We start from the raw sequence: 20,238 nt of genomic DNA, 5'->3' as shown, positions 1-20,238 counted from the left end.
CAGTTTGAACTTCTGGTTACAGCAAGTTTGACTTATGAAGCCGCTTTGACCCTTCACCATTTGGTAACTTTACCTTTTGGCACCAAGAAGTAACGTTTATGGGGAGAGATTGTTGCAATTCACAGGGATAAAGAGCTGGAAAAGTTTGCCCACTGAATTGAAGAGATCACAAAATGCTGTGGTAAAACTAAAAAATCAATTCTTGATCAGGCTGTAACTGCTTCATTTTTTTCTTTGGTGGTAAACACTTCTATTTGTATAATTATACACTGATGAATCTTGTAAACCTAGCCTTTTTTTCCTCTTCCTAAAACCCGTGACAGTTATAGCGTTTTTTTGTATTTTAACTGATGTTGCTGGGTGTGTCCACAAAGTGATCTGTCATAACTTTTTGATTGTATGCACACGTGTAGTTTTGTTTTTTGTGACCCGATTGTTTAAGGAGAGAAAGACTTCTCTACTCTGTAAATGATTGAGCTCATAATTACGTGGAAGTATATATTTACAGTGTCTGTATAGCTACATCTGTTATACGCGTAATTGATATTTCCCGCTTCTGTCCATTACTTTTCTTATTGGACCCTGCACTAGCCTCTGGCTATGGGTCCAATCAGTGTTTGTAAACTTCACGTGACAAATGCTAATAAACATTCAATTCAAACATTCAATTAAATTTCGCATGAAGAAAGCTTCACATTGATCCATGGCCATCTTTAGACAAAGGGGTGTATAATTGTTCTGCCTAATTTTGCACGTCCATCCACCCCCCTCCAAACCCAAACTGCTTTGATCGTGCAGAAATGGTGCAGTTGGATGGACTTCATGATGCGAAGAACCCAGGTTGATTCTGACCACGGGACGCATTTTTTTCTTTCCCTTGACCCACGATCATCGATCATCGATCATCGTCATTGTCAGAGAAAGTTGGCTTTCCTGCAGCGCATTTTCGACGCAACATGCACCATCAGTAAGACATCCAAAGCTTCGCTTGAATAACACAAAATGTTATGCAAAAAAGATGAGGCAGTGGCACCCCCACGGCCATGTACTGGCAATTTTTTTACGACGTAACAGGATCTTGTTTTATTTTGCGTGTAAATGGTGGCCACTGATCTACGCCACCACCACGAAAGAAGAAAAGCACTTTATCCTCGCTTCTTTTCTGAAACAAAGATTAAGGGCCTTTGGCCAGATTGTGACGTCTTGAGCCTGTGTGTATCACCAAAAAGTTCTCTTTCACTTTTTCCCCTTTCCATTCGTACCTCGTAACTCTTTCTGCGTGTTTGGATTCCCAAGAAAATATTGTGCTTGTAATAAATCGTTAGTTTGCACTCGAGCTCACCACTTCGTTCGTTTGTCCTCTGTAATTTGTGTACCTTGCAACCAAAAGCACAGTCAACAATCATGCAAAACCAGCTAGCCCAATTCCTTAGTGAAGCTCTATGGAAGAAAAAAAAAATGTTACGCCTTTTTGTTGATCTTGGCTACAGGAGCAAAAAAAAGCCACGTGGTTAGCCAAGCCAAGTGAAGGAGGAACACTTGCAGCTGCTATTACAGCGCCCATGATGGCACGACCTAGTATATCCTGCAGGTATATCTTAGTATGAAAATATATGGTCATGGCCAACCCAAGAGTCAAAGCAGGCAGTGGTGACATGCATTTTCATACTAATACAAGCAGTACAGGGAAATGCCATTAAGGACACCGCCCTAGCAGCTAGTAACATTCCTCTCGTACTTGGCTTGGCTAGCCACGTGGCTCCTCTGCACTGCTGTAGCCAAAATCATCAATAAAGGGCAACATTTTTGTTCATGTTCACTTTGCATGGAGCTTCCGAGTAATCCCTGACAAATAAGCTTTCGGAGCTCCACTATTCTACAGATAAGACAACTAGAAATAATCATTTGCAATTATCAACAACACTTAGCAATCATTTACGTTTACATTTTTTTTTTGTAGCCACAGACAGCCATGTGGAGCGTTCCTAGCCAGTACATGACAGTGGCACACCAGCCGAAGCACGACAGGCCAAGACCCCGGCCAGAATTATCCGATGCGGTAGAACCCTGTTGATATGTTCTCAGTTCATACGATTTCCTGATTACTGTGCTCTCAATTGTGAACACTTAAAATTCCTCATAGTACGTTTTTTACCAAACAGCATGTTTTCCCAGATTGTGTCTTTCTCCCTCGTGCTTTCTTTTTAAGCGTATCAACGAGTTTTTACGGTACACCCCAGTTGCGAAACCCATCATAGGACCCATACGATATCAAAAGCCAGTCAGTAGTTGGCTCCCCTGTACTGGGGCAAACAGGGTCACACTGAATACGGCTACTGCCATAAGTCACAGAAAATACACCATGAAAACGTAAGCAACTGTTCCATCATTTATGTTTTGTAACTTGAAAAACAGGCTTTACTTTATTAGGTTGTGTTATTACGTAAATGCTTCCCTAGGTTGTTCTTGTTCTTGTCCTTGTTAGGTTGTTCTCATCCCCTAGGTGCTGTGCCATCTGGATTTCGAAGCGCAGTTTCACAACTGGTGTCTAATGAAGAACTGTGGACCCCTGCGACAGATTTCCCCCAGTACTAAGAAAGAAAAAAAAAGAGATGGATGGTGTCAGAGCCAGTGGTTGTTTGTACCATAGAGTCGTAGTGGCATGCGAGGACAAGGCGGTGGCAGGCGTCGGGGTCCAGGGTGGCCACCACGTTACTGAAGGCTTTGCTCCCGTGGGGCGTTGGGGCCTCGAAGTGGTCCTCCTCCACATGCCAGCCGAGCTGGTCCATCGATTGCTGCACAAACTGCACGTGCCACCGGGGGGGATAAGAAGAAAACGATGACCGTCCACACTCGCCCAATAAACGTCTACCAAGACTTCAGCGAGAAGTGGTGGGCAAAGAGCCAAGTGGGCTTGCTCATTATACACGACAAAAGTTTGCACTGCAGAACAAGAGAACAGAACAGAACAACACAAGCGCTCGCTTTCAAAAAATTTCAATCGGAGAAACAGGCCCAATTACATTGAGCTTACATTTTACATTGAGCTTATATGCGTCAAGTTTGAGAAGAAAAGACAAAAAAAAAAAAAACAAGTAAAAATGGCTATAAAGCACGAACTATTGCTAAATCGGCAAAATACTGCTGATATGACATGCAAGAGGAAAATTTACCCAAAAATTTCAGTTGTCCATCCAATATGTCCCATGAAGAGGCACTGACACAGTGTTCCTGTAGCCACGCTATTTCGGCCGCTTCTAAGACCTCCAATATCTGTTCTTGTGATGACTGAGCACGTATTAAGGGTATAAAAGTGGCAGTGTGAAGGGCCCGGTGAACTATTACTTAACCATGAATCATTGTGCACATAACACAGCCAAATGCAGATATACCACTATTGCACATATCAAACAAGCTAAACGTCGCCCAAACAAGAATGCCATGCAAATGCATAGCGTTGCTGTGCGCATGTATCGAACACCCATCTATTGGAACATTCGATCTTCCTAACACTGCACCATAAGTGTGCCCCTGCCATCAAAATTTTCATAACAGCAATCCCAGTGCAGCATTCGACAAACGGCTGCCCCCAAGGCCTGCCACTGGGCACGCTGCTGTTCTTGCTCACAGGCGACCTGAGGTTTCCTCCAGTCCACTTCCCACCCACCTTGCGCACTTTGCGGTGTCCATCGCTGCCAACGGTGCGCGGCACAAGGATGTTGCGCAGCACATCCTGGAAGGTCTCCTGCTCACCCAGGGGGACCTCGGCGGCATACAGCAGCCGCTCTTGCACCAGTGGCCGAAGCGGCCGCACCCACTGAAACAGCACACACACGGGCCGACGACAATAAGCACAATCGTTTCTCTTCTTTTACAGCCAGGCTGCATGTGGCTGGGATCCAGCAGATCGTCTCCGATGACATGAGCATAGACCAACAATTTACAGGGCATAGAAAAAAACTCATGAAAATAACAACAGGTCTGTATTTTGATTTGACAGCTCATACTGCCCCAGGAAAAATGCCTTCCCAGCAATTCATTTGTGTTTAGAGGTGAAGCCAGCTTTAAGGGGGGACACTCCTTTTAAAACCATTTCTTCTAATTTTTAGGTGAACTCTGTGAAAATTGTCAGCCTTGCTGCATTTTTCTCACTGATTTCAAATATGCCATTATTTTTTGAGTCAGTCAATTAGTTCCCAAGGTAATTAAAGATAACTAGCCATTTTTGGAGGAATAGAGGAAACAGTGTTAGTCACAAAACTGCAGTCGTTATATTTTCTAATAGTACTATGAACCCTAGTGAGTGCAATAAGAAAGCGGTTTTTTGATGTAACTCTTGGAACTAATTGTACAGCTCATTAAACTTTGGTGCTTCAAATGGGCATTCGAAATGGGTCCTGGCCACTGGTGCCACCAAAGTTTAATGAGCTGTAAAATTACTTCCAAGAGTTACATAAAAAAAACGCTTTTTTATTGCACTCACTAGGGTTCATAGTATTCTAAAATATAACGACTGCAGTTTTGTGACTAACACTGTTTCCTCTATTGTTCCTCCAAAAATGGCTAATTATCTTTAATTATCTTGGGAAATAATTGACTGACTCAAAAAATAATGGCATATTTGAAATCAGTGAAAAAAATGCAGCAAGACTGACAATTTTCACAGAGTTTACTTAAGAATTAAAAAAATTGTTTTAAGAGCAGTGTCCCCCCTTAAAGGAGCCATGAAGAGAAAATACAACTTCGTGTAATTTTAAAGAACTATAGGATCCAGTATTTCACTCAGCTCCATTGCAGCCCCAAAAGATGTTTTTTAACGAAGAAAAAGCAAGAAGTATTCAAAAACTTTCAAATTTTGCGCCACAGTGACGTGTTATGAGCAAGAATGACGTCATACGGGCCAACAATAAAACATAATTTTCAGTGCGTTAACTGCATGTTAGCATTCAAGTGATGCGGTCAAATGGAACTATAGGCCCCATTACAGACGTCCAGTCATGTGTCGTCGCGACAGGTCAGTTAGGCAGCCGCCAATCGCACAAACAAGGTTCCGTGACGTCATAGAAAAGTTGCGGGAAATTGGCTAGGGGGTCGCGACTGCTTCACACGTTTTCTTTCATATCTCCGTTATTTGTTGAAAGATTGCGATGATATAGGTATCATTGTTATCGGGACTAAGCAGTCTTTCTAATAAACCCAACTTGTATTTTGTCTTCATGGCTCCTTTAAGAGATCAGAGTAAGCTTGGTCTTTGTAAGCTGGCTTTCCAACATTGTGTGTCGCGCAGTGAAGCCCGAAAACCTACGGAGAGAGTATGGTGACACCGCCACTCTATACTTCTCTCCACCATCATGGCCTCTTTCCCATGTTGTATATGCCTCTCCCCACTGACGTAATGCCACCCACCCTTCAGCGGCCACCTGTGCAACGCACTGCAGTCGTCACTGTCTCTGCCCACCAATCGCGCGTGTCCTTTGTCTGTGATGTAGAGATCGCACCACTATCTCTTATAATTCAATGTACCATATTTTCTGATCTATAAGTCGCACTTTTATATAAGTCAGCAGTTAAAAACAGTTATAGTTATATAAAGTCAGTCAGCAGTTATATAAAAACAGCAGTTTTTCCGGAAACAAAAATGTACATAAGTCGCACCGGTGTACAAGACTGTGAACAAAACGCATTTGTTAATCAGGTAAACTGTTCGGGGAAAGCACATGGTTGCGGCAGCTGCCGCCTGTGAGCGCGTCCCCCGGTAAGCAGTGCTAGACTTGTCTATGCACAACAAACTTCTCAAAAATGGTTTATTGATACACACATGTATTTACGGACGGCGTTTAGGCAAAACCATCGAAACCCTTCTTCCTCCGACTTGCTAAAAAATAATTCATTCATTTAGACCATAGAGCTGTCTCTCTTAACGTGGGCTGACACCACGCAGCACACAGGCACCTTTTCGAGCGCGGACCATGAGGAGGCCGCAACATACCAAATTTATTCCATACATAAGTCACAGCGGTGGATAAGACGCACCAACGAAAATTTCAGAAAAAAGAAAAAAAGCGACATATACACCGGAAAATACGGTAATAAATCCCCGATATAGCTAAACACCAACATAGTAAATCCACCACAGTGACTGGACCTTTCGCTTCACCGGGCTGAAGGGTTGAGTTTTTTAATTGTATAGCAGGATGTGCTGCTAACTAAAGAAAAATGGGGCCTTTTGAAAGTTAGCTTCCTTTTCGTGACCAAAAAAGTATTACTCAGCACTTGCGCAGAGCTGTTGCGCAGAGCTCTGAAATGCATCAGGCTCAGCACAGAACTGATAACCGAACTCGTAGACAAGGCTGTCCAGCTTGCGTTATTTGTGCATGTGTTCCGGAGACAAATGGTCCACCTTTTTCACGATACCAATGGGGGCCATTTCAGTTTGTAACTTTCAGTGTACCATTTGCTCTGTGCTGGCATCTCTAGTAATTTCCTTCAATATGATATGATTACAATTTGTTCTAGCAGTTGAAACTACATTATAAGCAAGATTTTGTGGTCTGCCATTACGAAGCAGAGATGAGATTTCCGGTTCCAAGAAGGAATTACTTCTCAGCTTTATCTAATCAATGCAATTTTGCCCGAAGAATCTTCTTTGCGTGCAGATGGCAAATATGCGTGCAGATGGCAAATTCTGTTGCGGGGAAGTCCGGTTTAGCCCAGTATTTAGAAATGCTGTCCAAAAAGCGGGGGTACCACGTGATATCAAGTTTTGTCCAAAAGCAAAGAACCCATGAATGAGCAATGAACCTATAAACGACAAGTCCATTTCACCTGGCAGGATCGTAACTTCTCTCTTTGCTCACAACATACTGCGCACCTGTGATCATATCCTGTGTGCGTCCCAACTTTATTAACAAAAGAGAGGCTTGAGCAAACATGCACTCTACGCGCACAAATAGTGAAATCCCACAGTGAGAATCACAGAAGGGAGACTAATGCACAAAACAAGCCTGAAAGCCAACACGAAACAATCTAGAGAAGTTATGAGAAAAACAAAACCACAACAAAGTGTTGCAATGGGTGTCAGGGGTGGGAGAAAATTTATTTTACATTTCACGTGGTAGCTGCTAAAAAAGGGTTTCCCCCGCTCTTTCTTCCTTTTTTTTTTTTTGTCTCAATCTTTTTGTGCAGAAAGATAAATAAGTGTGCTACAATTGTGTTCAACAACTGTCTGTCTGCTACGAATGTACAAACGCCTATGTCCTGGTACCTGCCAGCGAGAACTAAGCTTCGAGCCAAATTTCCGTAATTCTAAACACTGTTTTCTGCGAACATGCCAGAAATACCGCGGCTCATTTGTGTAAGCTAGTAAATTAACATTAGTGCTACAAAGGCATGCTCATGCATGAGGGTCAACTACATTCCAAAATTAACCCTTTAGGCCCTGGCTTCCTATATTTAGGACATAAACCAAGAGACTTCTAGCAATTTGACAAGAAAACCAAAACAGCTAGTTTTCTGGGAAATAGCTATTCAAGGATGCCTCTTTTGGTACATGTCTCCCTTGTTTGTTTTCTGCTAGAGCTGAATGCTAGAAAGAGGAAAGCATTGCAGTGAAGACCAAACGAACGTCAACGTGACCCCGAAAACCAAAGTCTTAGTTTGATGGCATGGCTGCAAATCTATAGCTACTTGCACTAGCAGCCTTATTTTTTGTGTGTGGACTCACGGCTTTACAAAAAACAAGCACAAAAAATTTTTCTGCAGAAAATTTAGAAAGGCCTGATGACCTAATTAGATGTCATACCTGTAAATTGCTATATGCTTGCATCACAAGCTCAATTTTTCGTTTGTAAGGTTATAGGGTCCAAATATTAAAGAAAACACACATAAGAAATTTTTCCGATAAAAAAAAAAATCCAGGGCTGGAAGGGTAAATTCACAGCTCCCGAGTGCAGCAAAGTTCCTTCACAATTTCTGCGAGAAAATGCAGAAATGGCAGCCCTAGCGGTGGTGACCGATACACACTGAATTGAGGGTGGCAGTGCGCTTCACGTTCTGACTGTGGTCACTCAGTGATGACACTAAATTAAAAGAAGAAATTACGGTTAAGGGGGCTGTGACGACAAAGTACAAGCTTGGCTCATCCAAAAAAAAAAAGCCCAATTCGTCCCAATAACAGTGGTACTAATTTTATTACAGATTTAAAACGAGTGATGGAGATACCAAGGAAAGCGCACCAAGCACCGGTGACCCTTCAGCCATTTTCTGGTGACTCCTGTGTGACGGCACAGAATCTTGTGTGCACGATCGGTGAGCCATCAGCAACAAACGTGGCTCTAGTCATGTTTCTAGTTCTAGGCCCCCAGTTCTATTCAATCGCAACGTGCTGTTAATGCACCGGTAACGGTGTTTTTAGTGGTGGCGCATATCCCTTCACTCCTGCCCATATTAATATTGCCACCGTGCCGTAAAATTTGAATGTTTTTCAATATTTCTCGTATTTTCTCAGTTAAAAAAACAAGTCTTTCGTGGCTGCAATAGAACTACCCAAGGGCTTGCGCTTAAAAACTGAATGAAATTATATTTTGTATTTATGGCCGCTTTAAAGCCCATTTCCCGGGAATCAGTTACAGTGAAAGGCGTTGTGAGCAACGACCCTACCCTTCCTGCCACATTTCACAAACATTAGTGAGGTTGTTAACCCCTCAGTCGGTGAGGAAATCGTAAACCTTCTCTTGCAGCCAGGTACGAATAGTATTCCATGATAGCACGTGTTTTGACTTTGTGGCTGGCTGCATATGGACACATTTATGTAGGTATGTCGAGAATCAAATGAGAATTCACAAGTATAATTAACGCCTTCTAAGCAACTGGGCCCCCGCAGCAGGCACATGCTGAGAATCAGCCACTACTGAATGCACAATCCAAGTCCAACCTTTCCCGAATCAAAGTGTAGAGTTCGTTGTTTAATACACAGATACAAAATTACAGACGAGAATTCGGGGTGGACACGCACAAAGTCTATGATTTACGGTTCTGTGGGACAAGCCTGGATAAAAATTCTGAAAATTCCAAAAAAACAAAGCCCAAAGTGGGAAGCTTGTGGCAGATAAAAACTACGTCTGATGCCTAGCCTGCCACATGTGCCGTGTATGGCTTATCGCACATGACAAGCAGCTGTGAGCAAGGAAGGCTGGAAGAAAAACAAAAGTATGTTGCCAACGAAACACAGCGAGCGAAAACACGTTACCAGCGACTACAACCTTACTCTCAAATAAAAAAGCGTAGCTATTATTGGTACATATAAATGTGTCCCCTTGTGCTTAAAGGTCACTGTAACAAAAAAAATCTCTTCTCTGTACTGAGCTTGCGTTAACCCTTTCAGCCCTTTCTGGAAAAAAGAAAAAAAGACTTTTTGTGTGTGTTTTCCTTTTTGCCGTGATCCTATAAGCTTACAAACAAAAAATCCACCTTCTGGTGCAAGCAATAAGTGATTTAGAGGCACTCAATCTAATTAGGTCATTACGCAATTAAATTTTAAAATTCAACATAGAAACATTTTTTGCTTATTTTCGTAACTCTCAAAAATCAGTCAGAATGGGCACATGGCCATGGTAAGAAAGTATAATAATAGCTCCACAACTACTTTTAGGCCTAATGCAACGCACCACATGTACAATTTAACTTAGTAGGCTGTAGGATTGGGCGAGTTGGTAATCCATGCTGTACTTCAATTGCGCAAAAACTAACGAAGACTGGAGAGAGACGACACGAGACAAAGCGCACACTTTCAACAAACTTTATTAAGAAGAAATCACAGATTTATACTGCCCGCACTCTCTCCCACACACTCATCCAAAAAAAACCAATGAACAAACACCTCCTCCCCTCTGTGCCTTATCACACTCTTAGGGCACGTGCCGCTGCTATTGCGGTTTCACGATAAATCGTTGTCTTGCCCAAGGAAGTACATCTCTTTTTCCATGAGTGTGAGGGAGGGAGTGCTTACACAGCTCTTCCCAGCACGTGCTATTTCATTGGCCTCAATGATCTCGCGGGTCGTTCGGTTCTTGTTCATTGCTACGATATAACACTCGTCAAACAGGGGGGTACATTTGCAATCCCGACAGTGGGTAGCCAAAAGACCTGAGTTGGCATTTTTCACATTGTTGGCATGTTCCCGCAGGCGATCATTGATGCACCTCCCCGTTTGCCCCACGTATATCTTTTTGGTGTCTAACGGAATGACATACACTACAAAATACAAAATACAAAAAACCATCTTGTGAAGTCAAGCACAGGGTTATGTTTGTTGACTGCACTACGTGTGTAGTGTATGTCATTCCGTTAGACACCAAAAAGATATACGTGGGGCAAACGGGGAGGTGCATCAATGATCGCCTGTGGGAACATGCCAACAATGTGAAAAATGCCAACTCAGGTCTTTTGGCTACCCACTGTCGGGATTGCAAATGTACCCCCCTGTTTGACGAGTGTTATATCGTAGCAATGAACAAGAACCGAACGACCCGCGAGATCATTGAGGCCAATGAAATAGCACGTGCTGGGAAGAGCTGTGTAAGCACTCCCTCCCTCGCACTCATGGAAAAAGAGATGTACTTCCTTGGGCAAGACAGCGATTTATCGTGAAACCGCAATAGCAGCGGCACGTGCCCTAAGAGTGTGATAAGGCACAGAGGGGAGGAGGTGTTTGTTCATTGGTTTTTTTTGGATGAGTGTGTAGGAGAGAGTGTGGGCAGTATAAATCTGTGATTTCTTCTTAATAAAGTTTGTTGAAAAGTGTGCGCTTCGTCTCGTGTCGTCTCTCTCCAGTCTTCGTTAGTTTTTGCGCAATTGAAGTACAGTACAATTTAAAGGTGTAAAAATCCACATTCCACAAAACAAAAAAAAAGGAAGGAAGGAGAACATTTTCCCGCGGAATTAGAACCGAGAGAGGCCCAATTCTCACCCTGTGTGTTTTCTAAGCGCTGCCAGCAACAGTGTCCATGAGTGCATCAGATATGAAAAGGTTGAGCAGAAACACCGACAGACCTAGCTCCGCCACCTGCCACCGGTCACCTGACACGATCGGGTGGTCAACAGCAGTAATTATGATTAGGGCAGGCAGGTCCCCAGGTCTACCACACCCTGCAAGCCTTACCGGGAACTGCATGCTCCGAGGAATGCTGCTTTTTTACATTCAGAAACAAATACCTCAATAGATATATGCATCGTTTCCCACCCTTCAAGGAAAGATTGCATTCAGCGCAATTCGAAGCCTCATATAGCCAACTGTGTGCATTCCGTAGTGATTTGTTTCTGAACTGTCACCTGAAGTACATTTTTAATTTAAAAACAAACATGCCATCTCTTGCACTTACATTCACAGGTTTATTATGTTATCACTAATCGGTCAAAGCATCACACTTTCGTACGCAGCCCTGAATTCCCCATGATAGCACACACCTAACAGCCCCCAGTTTTGGGAAAACAAAACAACTTCGGCAATACTAGAACTGTTTCCGATCCTCTCTGTTTGAACACAATTGTGCGATTGCTAATGCCAGCCGAGAAAAAGAATACCGCACTCAAAGGAAATACTAGTGCAGCGCAGAAAAAAAGCCAGTAAACTTTATTGCAAATAAATATTTGGAGGAAGGAAAAAAGCTCCTAAATTTTATTTTCTGGCACCAAACAAAAAAGGTAAACCGAATTCCCAAAGAAATAAGGAAAAATCAAGGCCTCCCACATGCACCTAACAGCGAGCGCTTTCGGCAAACCAAAGTAGCTTCACTTGTACTACAACCATTTCCAATTGTCTCTGGTTGAACGCAACTGTAAGCAGGGAAAAAAATAGTTCGCTCAATGGAAATAGTGCACCCTTCACGAAAGCCAGTAAAAGTAAATGGATGTAAGTATTTGGAAGAATAGAAAAAAAAAAAAGCCCAAAAAATCTCATTTGCTTACAACAAACAAAAAAGGTAAGGCAAATTCGCAATGAAATGAGAAACCACAAACTCCGAACACTACGGCATCATTGTGTGCAATCTTCGAGTGGCATACGTTTGGTGCGACTGCACGAAAACGAAAAAGAAAGGTTGCCAACAAGTGTTTGCCTCTGTCAAAGTTTAACATGCCAACGTTACACAGCCGATGAGGCGCGCCGTGGAGGGCTCCAGGTTAATTTTGACCGCCTGGGGATCTTTAACGTGCACCGAAATCTTGAACACGCGCGCGTTTTGGCCTTTCGCCTCCATCAGAAAAGCGGCCTAAGAGAGACGTTAGTAGGAAAAACGGTGCAAGCTCAGACAGCATCACGATCGCGGCGCAACGCACTGGATAAGAGCCAGGTCCAACGGACTATTTACCTGGATGTGTCTCCGCTTGCCCAGAGCAGCCAGGAGATACGGAGGGAGGGGGGAGAGAGAGACAGACACGAGGTCACGTCAACAGGCCACAGGGACACACACGGTACGCACCGATACGCACGCCCAAGTAAGTTTTCAGCTGGGAGCACTTTTAGTAGAAACACAACAAAAACATGCTTAATTAAACACACTGGAACACGTACCGGAGCTTCACACAGACCCCAATGCATGCAGAACAAGACTGCACGCAAATCCACCCTGTGGAGGTGGTTGGCAAGTGACACCCACAACGATTACCCATGCAACTCCAACTGAATTCCCACACGTGGCTTGACAGAGTGAAACCAGAGACAAGGAAAATGCAGTTAACCACACGCACCCTCTATGACTACTTCAAAGAGATATTCTTTGCTAAGGTTAAATCAGTACATGAACGGTGGTTGGTTGAGTTGTATTGAAGAAGCACATTGGTGGAAACGCTTTTTATAAAACTAAAGGAAGCTCAAACCCGGTGTTAGACGATCTCACTTCTCCTCCATCTCTGCCGCCGCCGCCGAGGAGATCGGCGGCAGAGACGCAGGAGAAGCGAGATGCCATGCGCTGGTGTGAGCTTCCTTTAATTTTTAATTTATACTTCCTTAACTTTACTTTTACATGCCGTGGGCGGTCGCAAGACGCTATCAAGAGGTCGCACGACGCTATCACGTGGCATTCAGCGAGAACGCAGGGGGCAAACCCGCAGATATGTTCAATGAGTGCACCACCTGTCTCCCCTGTCTTTGTGTTTGCTCGTAGATACATGGGTAAAACAACGGGCTCTCACTCCGTTTCTCTATTCGTTCCAGGTTCGATTCCTGGTGGTGCCAGCAGCTTCTTTTATTTGTTCGCGGGTGTTTTCTGTTGACGCCAACGGTTGCGAAATAACCCTTGAGGGGTAGAGGTAGAAAGCTTCGCTTTAAAAGACTGCACACCAACCGGGACGAAGACAAGGCCTTCTCTGTAAAATTAAAAAAAAAAATTTCCTCAGGGCCCTTTAGCCAGCTCACCTGGTTTGAAGGCAAAAGCGTGGCTGCACTTATTGCACAAGGTGGCCTGCTTGCTAAGGCAATTCGCATTGTAATGAAAAGAAATGACAGCGGAGAGATGCAAATCTAGCAGGAAAAAGGCCAGTCAAAGTAATTCGCGCCAAACGACAAAAACACGAAACAAAAGAAAGCGAAGCAGCTTCTCTTTCTTCTGTTTCACTTCATTGCCTTTGGTACAAATGGTGTACGAGAGGGGAAGGCTGCAAAGAAGTTAAGACTGACGAAAGAGCCGACCGAATGTCATATTTGTGATTTACTCTTTCACTTCACCTCTCATTGTTGACAAACAACACCATCGTTTCATTCTCTCCCCCTCCCATTTGCCATTGGAAAAAATTCGGTGTGATTCTTTTTTGTCAGATACAGAGATCGCATTTGATTTATTTAGGTCAATACTGTTGAGCAGCCATTTCAATGACTGAACGGTTTTCAGAAATACCTTTTCTCAAATTTTTGTCAAAAATTTACAGCACTCCCACCAATGCCAACAAGGCAACCAGCGCAGCAAACAGTCGCGACTTCGCTGCCTGCCACAAACACTGTTTACGCAATCCCTGATAGATGGCAGCACTAATCGCGACAGCAGAAATCAGCCACGTGCCAAGGGGAGCTCCCTACACCTTAGGCAACACACACCCTAACCAAGTGTGGTGCGTCTTTTGACCCTCTCTCCGTTTTGTGGCTTCAAAACGACCCTCCCCAGTTAAGAAAAAGAAACATGCCACATTGGCATGTTCACTTATCAACACCCGATAAACAACTTCTCCCTGTGCTCTGTCGCAAGTTCCGACAAAACAGGTAGAACGCTGCCAGAAAGAGAGCTCACACAAAACACAGGAGCCACATTAACGTGCAGAGAGCCAGCACCGAGACAAACAGACAGGTTCACCACACTGACCATTAGGCTGTGTTAGGCGACTCTGAAGTGTCGCACCTTTTGAATACACGCCGCGCTTTCGAGGCTTGCTCGCACATCATATCGATCGTGAACGCAGAGCTTGTCTTGCACTGAACCTGGCCACCGCCAGCTCCCATTCATTCCAGCTCCGAGCTCTCGGACCAGCGCCGACTGGTGGAATGGGCCCGGACGGCCAGCCATCTCCAAGGCATCTTGGAATAAGGATGCCTCTCACTGGGTGGAGGCCCTAAGAACATCCTCCTGCTCATTACTAAAATAAATGTTTGTCTCTCTCTCTCTCCATGAGGGGTACCCTTAAGTGCCTTGAAATGTTAACTAACCAACTCAGACAGAATGTAAGAACTAAAGGCAGCCATGCTAAGATGAATGCTCTTGTGAGTGGAAACCCACCTATAGGTTCGTTTATGTGTATCTGGCATGGAAACCAGGAAATGGGTGAGGTGGTGTTGGAATCCATCCCCCCAGAGTTGGCACACGGCCAGCTAGGCTGTCAGCAGAAGCCTCTCATCCCAAGCAAGTCTTGATGCAATTGCGATTCCGACTGCACACTCTGAATGGTCACAGTAGTGGCTAAATTTGTGCCCCGTGTGCTTGCTGTGTAGTTGGAAAGGAAGGACAGACGCTGCACTTTCACTAAGGGGTACCAGTGATCTGATATAATAACGCTTGCGGAAGAATGCCGACACTATCAACGCCGTTTGACAATACCCTCGCACAAACGATTTCTTTCAAACGTCTAGTCCATTGTCGCGTAAACGCCACTTAAGGACCTATTACAGTAAAACCTCGTTACAAGAGACATTCAAGGGAACCAAAAAATGTGTCTCTTGTAACCAAGGTCTCTTGTATGCAATGTTGCTAACATGGTAAACATAGGAAAACCAACCAAACCACTTTCATTCAAATGTCTCTTAGAACCAAGTGTCACTTGTAACAGTGTCTATTGTAACGAGGTTTTACTGTAACAGTTTTTGTTTCTCATTAATAACATTGAGGTATGACAGTGTGCATTACAGTGCACGCATACAAGGTGGAACTCAAATATGCTCATTAGCTACACTTACAAGAGTACGAGGCCAACACCCTTGTCTACAACACAGGTTTCGTACTTATAGGCTTATCTTGCCTTGGCAGAAAAGTGTTTGAAAAAAACTAGTGTGTCACTCTGAAGTCCTGGCCATATATTTTCACCTCAACGTTGTTTGTGAAAAGTTTGACTGTGCAGTTTTGAGAGGGAACCAGTTCAAGTTGAACTCAGTGTTTTAGACAAGGGTGTTGCGCACTGTACTGACACGAAATTCTCATAATACATTTTTTTTCACTGCTATGGGTGCCTATTAGCCGAGTAATATCACAGAATGGCACGTTACATGGTCGATCCCAGCGTGAATGACTATTTACAGCCTCCTTTATTTGTGCAAGTTTTCGACTCGATCAACCGAACACCGAGGCGGCCGCCATGATAGGAGGGCATTCATGACATCACTCCTGTAGTCGCACGCGCCCAGACAGCATGACGTCAGTCACAGGACTGTGACATGACACAAAAAAATGGAGCAGCGCACCCCAATAGAAGTGGAAACCTCGACTACGGCACGGAAACCTCGGTGTCAACCATTTGGCAAGAGGCAATGAACGCATCACGCTGACGCCGACGTCACAAAAGGTATCCACCCTGAGCTCTCTCGTGCGTGCAATGACCAAAATTGATGTAAAATGTGTTACGGCTACGGTTGAAACTTCCTAAGAGATATCTCCACATACACAGGTAGCTATTTGCGTGGTTATTTCAGCTTTAAAAATTTGTTTCAGTACTCCATTAACAACCGGTAACCACGCATCTGCACGGCACTCACTAGCTGACTAACCTGCTTCCAAAGGTTGTAACATTCACTCCTGGAATTAACGTACCACCTGATTCGTAACCACAAGGACACTGATAGTTACAGCTCGTTAACTCAATATTGTGGTTAAGTTAAACTTTCCAAGTTTTTTTGAGTCACGTAAAATGTTGTGTGCAAAAGTTCACGAAAGGCCTCCACACAGATGTACAGTGCACAACACACTTGCCTATAACAGCAAGTTCAACTTCAACTATCTGAAAACTGCCAACACAGCTCTTTACAAAAATCCTCGGGACATAAGGCTTATAGGCCTCAGAACGCCCCGGTAGTTTGCTTCGAATTCCTCTCGGGCGAGGCAAGATAAGGCTGGGGGTGCCGAAGCTGCATCATAGAAAAGTATGCTGCCCTCTGTACATTGACACAATAGTACGTGCCAAATAAACTAGTTCAAATTAGCCACTCAGCCACCAGCACTGCAGGCAGATCTGTGAAATCTCTTCAGTTGATTAGTGTAAGAGCTTCAGCATGTGAAGTACTGCCACATTACAATGCCCGACATCGGCCTAAACTCAATCATTCACAACTACAGCAGCACCCCAGTATCACTGGCAAACCCAAGGTCCACCCCCCCTACCCTCCCCCCAATTTTTAAGTTAACCACTAATTTCTAACCACTAACTCTGCTTTTCAGCAAATAGTCACTACCATTTTGCAACGTGTAAAAAACAGACTAAACAATGAAGGCGTCATCTAGGGAAGCCCTAAGGTGCCCTTAATTTTTTTATTTCAAACTGGTGCAAGATGTGTTCAGACATTCTTTTTGTTACCCCCCCCCCCCCCCCCCCCCAAACAAAAAATCGTCCATAGAATAAAAGAATGTCTTACATGTAATAATGTTCTCGTAAGTGCTTTTCTGTACGGTTGACTTTAACGGCAAGATCTTAATTTTGGAACTAACTCAGCCTATGTTTAAAGCAACATTAAATACACCGTACTATTCTCTGCTATGAACCCTAGAAGGCACTTCATTATACAAGCACAAAAGCACCAGCCCCGCGTTGCAACCACAGAAATTTTTTTCCACATAATCTGTCAGCAACGTCTGCTTCTCTGCAAGCAAAGAATGAACCAGGCCAAAAGTGCCACTGGCTGATGCGTTAAAAAAAAAGAACCCAAAACACCATCCAAGCATGTTTGAAAGCATATCGAATAGCCCTTGCACTCTTAACACATTAAAGCTGAACGCCACAAGTGCCATTGTGTTCGAGCACAAAGCCGCACTGCATCAAAGCAACCTGTTCTGTTTTAGGCAAGTAACAATGCACCGTTGCCTCCTCCGAGATATATTCACCGCATTGCATTCGTCGCCAAACCAAACCTTCCCGGTTTCGCAATCGGCGTCGCCGATCCCACTGTACCCCTCTCTGAAACGGCCCTTGCTTAACAACTGCAGGCCGACCGGCCACTACGAAATTCCACGTACTCTCCAAACCAGCTGTGCTAACAGTTTGCTTTGGGTGCACATCAACATCTGCGGCTGCTACTCAAAATAAGTCAAAGTGAGGGTGAGGCCACGAGGTACTTTGCAAGTTCTTTGGCGCTCCTGCAGTTGACGTGTCAGCAGTCACCCTAAATGAAGCAACGCTTCTACAAAGGAAGGCAGAGAGCACAGCTGCTTCCCAGTCACACGACAGGAAGAAATGTGATGTGACTGGCGGCTTAGGCGAGCCTGTAAAACCCCCCTGCTGTGCGTAAGGTGCCTGTAAAAGAACATCCATCCACACAAGCATTCTTCTTTACACGAGAATGGCCCATCCGAAATGTGGAATTTGAGGACAACTACAGTGCTAGTTAAACAATGTAATCGCATTCCACTGCCCTGCCTTCACTACAGGGGCACTTCACAGTCTAGCTAATGACACAGCTATTCATTCATTCATTCATTCATTCATTCATTCATTCATTCATTCATTCATTCATTCATTCAATCAATAAATGAATCAATCAATCAATCAATGTTTATTTGCCAGAAATACACCTGGAGCCCTCTCTCTACATCTGCATCCCAGGCCCTCTCTCTACAGTGTAAAGAACTCTTACAACTAACAACAATACCAATTCACGGAATCAGCAGTTTGTCATGATGACCATGTGAAGGTAACTGCACTAGTCATGAACATGGGAAGAGTGCAGTAAACAGTGCACAATGCAGAGGTTACAGTGCAGTAAACGCAAGAGGGAAAGACAGTGGAGTAGCCAGAGAGTAGGCACACCGTTGCAGAATAAAGAAAAGCTAGGGCAACAGTCCTTTCCCACCTTTGGATGCAAAAATGATGTTAACTTTCACACCTGCAATTCAGACGGGTGTTCATCACTGAACCGCACCCCTCCTTCAGTGTGAAGGGTATGCGTTCAAGTGCTCACTCACTACAACTCCTCCTTTTTGCTGTTTTGCACCTTTAGGAAGTTTTTTCCAATTTTTTATTTTTTTTATCTCCTGTAGAACTGAGGACCTCCTTCAGTTTGAAATGACTTTTATACTATAACGTGTGGTACATGATTTAGTGATTTGGAAAGGCCTTGCCTATACAGACTGTTTCAGAATGCTCTTATCCTTTGGCTGGGTGGCTGAATCGAGGGGCAGACAGACCCGCAAAAGTTTCGTCCTTTCAAGTAGCCCACGAAAGACTATCGTCTCTAAATGTCATAATACACTGCCACAGACATGACAAGCTCTTTCATAACAAACGTATCAGTTTTACCCCAGATGGAGATACCAAAGAAAAAACAGCGGGGTAAAAGAAAAGAAATATCACAAAAAGAAATTGCCAGTCACTTTCAGGCAATTTCTCTCTGACATTGAAGAGTGTCATGCGTGCGAGCGGTGGCCCTCAGCCACTGATAAAAAACATGACCAGGTGACTGTAGCAGGGCCTCTAGTTCCGTTTGAACGCACCACTTGAATGCTATGTGAGATAAACACTGACAAAAATGTTTTAAGTAGTGGGCCCTATCACGTCCCGCCTGCCTATATTACACCACTGTAGCGCAAAATTTGGAAGTCTTTCAATATTTCTTGCATTTTCTGGGGAAAAAAAACATCTTTCCCGACTGGACTGGAGCTGAGTGACTTCTTTCAGGTGGAACAAAACTGCACTTTGCCTTAGGGGCCCCTTTAAAGCAAATAGAGCAACCCACAATGAAGTCCGTCATCTGATATAACAACCTGTGCTCTGAAACAGACATTAGCGAGTAGGCCCTATTGGGTTCCAAGCAGGCAAGCCCCAGACACGAGCGGACCGGAAGCATCTCTCAAACGCCTGCCCTCAAGACCGAAATACATGCGGGATGCAAACCTTGTACGCATTCCAGCGTGCCGGGCTTTCGCCACACCCCATTGCCCATTCGGCAGAGTACCTCCATTACGCCATCCCTTTTGCAACGCTCCACCGCTTCAAGGCTGCATGGGCGTTCCATGTGCGTGCCAAAAGGTTGACTTAAGTAAACAAACTGGACAAGTCTTATCTCCCAGGACGGTAAAAATTTCAGACCATGCATTTCGATCAGGAAATTCACCTAGGAAGGAGCCAAATGAGCTAGCAGACAATCAGAAAACTCGCTTTCACATTTTCTGATCGTCTCTTACACCATTTGGCCCCTTCCTACTGGGAATCCCAAACGTGTGTTTCGCTCTAAATACCCCAGGTGGCACCGTCGTTCCAAGTTCAACCTGCGCTGGCTCGCACGTCCAAATCGGCCGCCATTTTTTTTTGTTTCCAGAATAACCAGGTAAGTACCGTCGTTGTTCCTGGTGCCAAACAAAATAGACCACGAAATGCGACCTTCGTGTGAAGTTTCAGCGTGAACAGAGTGGCGGTTCATTCAGGAAAAATTTTTAAAGTGTTCCAATTATCGTTGCACCAACCTGCATCACAGGCTGGGGAGTTTTCTCCTTTTCTCCGCAACGTGGAGGGGTCTATTTCCAGTCTGGTACCACAAAAAAGCAGGCATGGCTGCCTGCTCGC

At 44.2% G+C, this 20,238-nt stretch overlaps 1 protein-coding gene across 5 annotated transcripts in view; it reads right to left on the bottom strand.

The window, feature by feature from the left end:
• LOC144164223 (glutaminyl-peptide cyclotransferase-like) overlaps positions 1-20,238 on the bottom strand; it is a 42,903-nt gene that overhangs the window by 12,138 nt on the left and 10,527 nt on the right. For 2 of the 5 annotated variants that reach the window (XM_077694736.1, XM_077694739.1), the window contains 3 exons: positions 12,366-12,396; positions 3,668-3,817; positions 2,646-2,804 (listed from right to left, as the gene is read on the bottom strand). In XM_077694736.1, coding sequence (XP_077550862.1) covers positions 2,646-2,804; positions 3,668-3,817; positions 12,366-12,396 — 340 coding nt within the window. The remainder of the gene's footprint in view (positions 1-2,645; positions 2,805-3,667; positions 3,818-12,365; positions 12,397-20,238) is intronic. The other 3 variants (XM_077694738.1, XM_077694740.1, XM_077694737.1) reach the window with 2 other exon arrangements.

This window comes from Haemaphysalis longicornis, unplaced genomic scaffold (genome assembly GCF_048455015.1).
Source record: "Haemaphysalis longicornis isolate Haplotype H1 unplaced genomic scaffold, Haemaphysalis longicornis Haplotype H1 scaffold_13, whole genome shotgun sequence".
NCBI lineage: Eukaryota > Metazoa > Arthropoda > Arachnida > Ixodida > Ixodidae > Haemaphysalis > Haemaphysalis longicornis.
This window is presented reverse-complemented; position numbering and strand designations above follow the sequence as displayed.